Raw genomic sequence first — 6,300 nt, 5'->3', positions numbered from 1 at the left:
CCCGGCACGCAACGGCAGGAAGCTTGGTAGCGAACGTCAAAGCAGCTAGGCCCAGCGTTGCCGCGGTGGTGGCTACAGCTGCCAGCGGGTTCGCGTGCGAGAGCACCGTTTCGAGGCGGCGAGACACTCAAAATGGCGGTAGTGGTGGCTTTGATTAATGTCTTTTCGGATCTGCGATGAAGGCAAAAAGTCCGGAAAATCAGACGGCGAAAGGTTCTTGCATCCGAAATTTCAGAAGTTCTTATGCATTGACTCTATGGGGTACCTGATGGTGCCGCGCTCGCGAGAGATACACATACGACGACTTTATTCATCCCATTTTAAAGGGAAAGGGGCTGCGAGAAGAAGGCGAGGGAGTTTATCCTACTCGCAGTAGGCCTCCTCTACCACCTCAGCCATTGCCTCAGCCCACCTCAGGATAGCTTCCTGAAGTTCGGGGTTGTAGCAGCGCGTGGCAGCCTCCCACAGCTCCCTACTACTTAAAACTCTACAAAGGTTAGGGAGAGGGGTTCTTGCATTGCCACATAATGTGGTTAAGGTCCGCTCTGCTAGCAGGACAAAACTTGCGGGCTGAACTAGGGTATATTCCCGGGTGAATTTTGTGACGTAAGGCAGGAGATAGAAAAGTGCGAGTCTGTAGTTTACGCCATAGTACCTCGTGTATGCGTGACGACCGAATCACTAAATGAGCGAGGGTTAGGCGACCTAGGCGGTAATGCCCGCAAATGTCGTAAGTAATCTGTCTGTGGAGGTGAATGGTGGAGGGAGATTATTGGCGTGAAGCCATCCGAATTATCGCACGTCCGGAAAATCGGTCATTGTACCCGGCAACTCCTCCAACCGACGACACGGTGTCAAAGACGATTCGTTACGATTCTCTCTGTTACTCGAGCCAGCATTAGCGCGACTTTCGACCCTTTCTATAAAATTACAGCTAATTTTTCCTGATAGAGGCACAAATTCCCCCGAGTTTTTCCAGACTACTCAATATCCCCGAGAATTCCTGGTTTTCCCGGTTGGTAGACACCCCGAGTTTAGCTGTGTTCCTTCAGTCAACGCTGTGACATGCGTCGTTGCGGCGTAATTTATGCATCATTTGTTTTAAATTATTTAGCATCGGATACCACTGCAACCAAGTCGCCACAGTCGTCACTGTGTACCCAGTCTTCATCATGCCGTCGTTGTCGTCCCACTGCCATTGCGTACAGTTCTGTGGAGGGGGGGGGGGGGGGGTGTTAGCTTAGGGTTGCAGTAGTGCTGCGCATAGTAGTATTCGAGCACAGAGCCGCGGAATTGGGTTTTCCTAATTTCTATTTATTTGTTCTTGCATGGCGCCATTAGCTGTTGGCGCGTTCATTCTACGATACGCGATGACCATCCACTCACTTCAGCAGGAATGTACTTCACTAACATACGATTACCGATTAAAGCGAGCGTCCTGTTGAATTCATTTCGGGCCACGATGCCACGCGAAACCACGCCGACGTGTTGGTCCCAGCGAGAGAAAAAAAAAAAAAAGAAAGAAACAGGACGTGGCCAAAGCCTGAGCATTTCATGACCATCTGTGTTAGAGAATCAGCTATGCGGGGAATGAATTTGGGCGAGCTGGTAATTTATTTTTCTTTTCTGTCTTGCGTTTTAGCAGTCTTAAACGGCTACGTAGGCTACAATGCACGAAGTACGCACCACGGCGTTTCCGACGTGTAACCACGTGAAACACATGTAGATCGGCATTGCAGCGCAGTTATGCAGCATAGACGGTGGTCAAAGGACCTGATGACAGATTAGCCAGACGACGCAGATAACGTACACGACCATTGCAACGACTACACGACCAAAACGACTATGAGATATTCCATACACTGTACGCCTACTATTTTGTCATGTTTACGTCGACGCGAAGACTAAAACCTGCGACGAACCTGTGTGAATCTGTAAAACCTGAAGGAAAAAAACGTAACGACAATAATTTATTACTTTTTGAAATCCTGTAAGCAAACGCACTAGCATTACTAATTTATTATGTGGTAAGAATTTTCCGGCTTTTATAATCTTGCTATCTTCATTCCAACCATTCCAACGCAAACGCCAGGCAAAAAATTTTATTGAAGAAAATATTTTACAACTCAACCAAGAGATGGCGCCAGGCGTTGCATTTTCCGTGGAAATCGAGCTTGTGCAGCACTGCATGGCCACGTCTTCACGTGTCGATATCGCTGTTGAGGGACAAAATGATGTCGAAGATGTGCGTTCAGGAAGCATGGACTCCGTCAATTTGTCCTGACCGGTCCTCACTGAGACCAAAAGCAGTAGGTTGCGTAGTAGTAAGCCAGCGTGGAGACTCATACCAAAATAACAGGGCTTTCAAAGTAATGAAGTTAAAAACATTTCAGAAATGTGGAGCTACTCTCTTCGTTTTTAATCGAACAGTCCGCTTGTTCCAGTTCAGTGCGTGTGCTATAGTTGCTGAATGAATCGGTTCAGTCGTCAATCACGGTCCTTAAGTTAAAAACGTTGGTTTAAAAACCGCATGGGCTCGTGGCGCCATCTCTCTGATCTGCTCAGAGACTTGCCATAGAGCAAAAGAAAGGAAACAAATAGCTGCCAGGTGCAATGGCAGAATTTTATGGGTGACATCAAGTCGACACTACAGTGTGAGAATGTCACATTTATGGTGTTGTTTAGACACATGTGGGATTTTATAAACCTAGGACCCTTTATGCAAACTCAGTGAGTATTTGATTCACAGTCTGTAAGCCTAACTCTTGTTTAGCGTTCCGCGTTCGTATCAATCATCCGCGCGTAGGATGTGCAGTAGGCGCTGCCGAGCGGCTTTCGCATCAGTCGTGTACTTTTACTTCTGAGAATGTTTGTTGCGTAACTTTTTTCATTATACGTAAAGTTGCAAAAGTCTGCCAATATGGTAAGATTGTGTGTGGCACGATCGTGACACTCTTAGCAGGGATCGATAACCTCACGCTTCGCTTCTGTTGACTAGAGCGGTGTGTGCTTCTCAATTATTTTGCTTATTTCTGTGTTCTCGCGCTCCCCTAATTGTGAGAACCTAATAGTCAGTTATGACTATGTTGAGTTAAGCGTGCATGTGAAGCAACCGTTAGTGTTGTGTGGTCGAGCACACGCCTTGGAAAGTAAGCACTGATAGCTGCACCGCCTGCGACATGATCTATGTGTGCTCAAGAGATCGAGCCACACGCCCTATGTGGTTAATCATTTCTGGCAGTCCACGCTTCGGCTCGGGTGCTTTCACTGTAGAACTCACGCAAGTGTTTCGCGTCGCCCGCTTGCGTGCGTCTGCGCACTGTCCTACCAACGCAATGCACTCTGCAAGTTCACGGCCGTGCAGAATGCGTGCCGCGTTTCCGTGGTGTCGGGTTGCAGGCCTACGGAGTTCGAATCGCACTCTCTCGGATGCGTGCAGGAAAATTGCCCGTGCTGTGGAATGTCCTGCGCCGGAGGCGACGGCAATGAGCGCAACCGCGTCCTTGCCACCAATGGCTGAGCACCTCTGACATGCTGTCATCGAGTTGACAAAGTGAGTTTACTGAATGCCCGTGTCAGCGAAATTCCGGTGTCGGTTACGAACTGCAAACTGTGTACACGGGTGTGTGGTGCTCCGTAGCCGTTTATCGCGCCTCTTTGCATTCGGGTAAGAGTTCGCAGTTCTTAGGAACCAGAGTAAAACATCAAATGGTCAGACGGCTGCCTAACTCGGTGCTTATTGCTTTAGAGTACTGCTTTGGAACGAATTGCGCTAAGTTGCTCCTGAGTAGCCAACAGCAGCCAATTATTTTGGCATCCTTTAAAGCAGTCACACTTCTTGTCGTAGCCTCACGCTTGAGCATTGGTCTTTTACCCATAAACATCTGAATGTGTCCAAAATACCGTGTCAGTCACTGTTAGTCTCAGATCTTGTACAGGCACTAACATTTACACTACTGTAGCCTGTAGTGAGTCCCTCTCTAAAGAAAAACGACAGAGTGCACTAAAAAAGCAGAACTGAAGCAGCAACGTCAGACAGCCCTGTAATGTCAGCCATGTATTGCAGGAGGTTTGTGAGCTTTGTTTTGCATGCTTTGAGATTTAAAAGAAAGAAAGAAAAAAAAACTGTTCAAAATGTGTTATAACGAAACTACTGCACCTAAAAGTCCAATTCTGGAAGTGTGAACTCCCCTGGCAGACGACTTTTTTCTTGCAAAGCTTTACAAATTTTATTTCCTTTTAGCATGGACAATTTTGGCTCGCTTTGAAATAAATCAGCGTTGTGGTGTTTGAGTGCATTCAATATGTCCATTCTGTATGGATATAGCAAGATGAAATTCAAGGGTACGTAAAAATGACATAGCAGTGCTTAGTCTTCATGTTTGATTTATGTTGACTCAAGCAGGCTCAACAGTGCCTTTGTGACATGTATTATTTATCGAAGAAAAGTAAAGTGGTTAGTGTAAATGTCCATGTCATGTAAGCATGAGAATCATTGTTCGCATTGGCAGGTCACTACAGAAAGATTGAGAATTGGCAATATTAGTTCTTTTGTCAATGACTTACAGCTGTATTAGTATATATAGATTAAGCTCTTACGCATGCAGATGACTAGTAATTGCACCCATTTAAATAGTTTTCAAGTGCAGTTCTACTTTACTTTCATAATCATATGTTAAGCAAGATGTTCAGCCATTCTTAGAAATGCTAGACAACCTGTCTGACTACAATTATTAATTCATGCTTCCATTGATGTAAAAAGGATCTCATTTCAGAAGCAGTTCTCCTGCCTATATAAAGGAAGTGAGTAAAGTAGCGTGGAGCAGGCAGGAAATGCAACATATTTTTGCTGGTAGTAGCGACTCCGAACACTGGAGTTAAGAAGAAATCAAAATAGCATGGAACTCTTAATATGCTTTGATGCTCCGGATCTATGTATGGCCATATCAGTTGAAAAATTTACTCATGTTTTGATGATTGCAGACACTTCAGGCATGTCAGCACCGTTGGAACTAATAAAGCTGTGAGGTCAAAAACCGGACGTAAGGAAGGGCACTACAGACTCAATAGCTGACAGCTGGTATGATATGGGTGCACGAATTGTGATAAAAGTAGTGAGGCAATAGGAAAGCAGTGCAGTTCTAGATAAGCTCTATCAATGCCCAGTTTGTCAATTAGTGTGAAGCATAGTTCAAGCACCTGTCTCAGTTATTACTTGTGAGTGTCATGTTGAATGGTGATGGAGAGCTTTGGGCACCTTTTCTGTTACTAGGGTTGCTTTTCGATGGCACTTCCAAACAGTGAAAAGACTGTATTTGAGCATTTATTTTTTATTTTTGTTGTTGTTCAGTGTAAAAGTTGACAAATATTGATTTTTGAAGCTGAAGTCGATGAGACAGCAAATTGTGATAGCACGAAATTGAATATAATTCACATTATGATGGTGTTGAAACAAATAGTTCTCCAATAATTTTTGAGTAGCTTCAAGCACCAACTCAAAGCTTACACATAGTTCTATAGTTATGCTGACTCGCTTGTGTTTCTGGCCTAGTAATTTGTGTTTTTGGCAGAAAGTACTGTCCATTTGTTTCAGATCTGCTTGTCAGTCATCCTGTCCGGGCTTGAATTTTTGGAAAGCTATTTAAATATTTAAAATGTCAGCAAGCAACCATTTGATTTGAGGGCCAAATCAAATAAAGAGTATGATTATGTGTAAAAATTTCAGGATAAAATATTACACCCATGGTGTATTACTTGTCATATAAGAAGCTGTGTTAGGAACCTCCGTCCTCGAAATCTGGATATCCACTTTGCATGAGTCACTTCTGCTAATGTTCAGCGCTTTTGTTGAAGGTGATGACGTTGGCTTATGAGTGGTGATTTTGTGCACAGATGTTGCCGTCAGGTACAGAAGTGGTGGCCCGCTACAACTTCAATGGCAAGTCGAGTGAGGACCTGTCTTTTACCAAGGGGGATATCATGACCATCGTCTCTGAGACTCCGGTGAGAGAGACTACTGGCGTTGCCGTAGTGCTTGCACTGCAGGGGCAGGGGTACTGTACCAGTCCACAAACATATTTTAAATATTGGATCAGTTTAGCTACACACAGCTGTTCTTGGGTTGTCTATTTATTGCATGTGAACAAAACCTGCAAAAAAATCTATGGTCTATTCTGGCTAGCAGCGATATGTGGAGCCTTGTGCTCCCGTGAATCGACCCAGAAGTCTTCCTGAAGGAAGTGGAGTAGGGTGAGGAAAGGAAACTGCGATCTGCTATTCCTTTCTTCCTCACATTGTATA

General features: G+C 44.8%; 1 protein-coding gene across 5 annotated transcripts in view; it reads left to right on the top strand.

Annotated features, from left to right (window-relative positions):
- Positions 1-672: 672 nt before the first annotated feature.
- Positions 673-6,300, top strand: part of LOC142575312 (tyrosine-protein kinase CSK-like) — a 46,467-nt gene continuing 40,839 nt past the window's right edge. The window contains exons 1-3 of one of the 5 annotated variants that reach the window (XM_075684571.1): positions 673-730; positions 3,440-3,553; positions 5,893-6,003. In XM_075684571.1, coding sequence (XP_075540686.1) covers positions 5,893-6,003 — 111 coding nt within the window. In that variant the 5' untranslated portion in view covers positions 673-730; positions 3,440-3,553. Of the gene's footprint in view, positions 731-2,180; positions 2,310-2,572; positions 2,731-2,794; positions 3,003-3,439; positions 3,554-5,892; positions 6,004-6,300 lie in introns of those variants that run through there. The other 4 variants (XM_075684570.1, XM_075684568.1, XM_075684572.1 and 1 more) reach the window with 4 other exon arrangements.

The sequence above is a fragment of the Dermacentor variabilis genome, chromosome 3 (genome assembly GCF_050947875.1).
Source record: "Dermacentor variabilis isolate Ectoservices chromosome 3, ASM5094787v1, whole genome shotgun sequence".
Classification (NCBI taxonomy): domain Eukaryota; kingdom Metazoa; phylum Arthropoda; class Arachnida; order Ixodida; family Ixodidae; genus Dermacentor; species Dermacentor variabilis.
The sequence above is the reverse complement of the archived record's forward strand: the minus strand, read 5'-3'. Positions and strand labels throughout refer to the sequence as shown.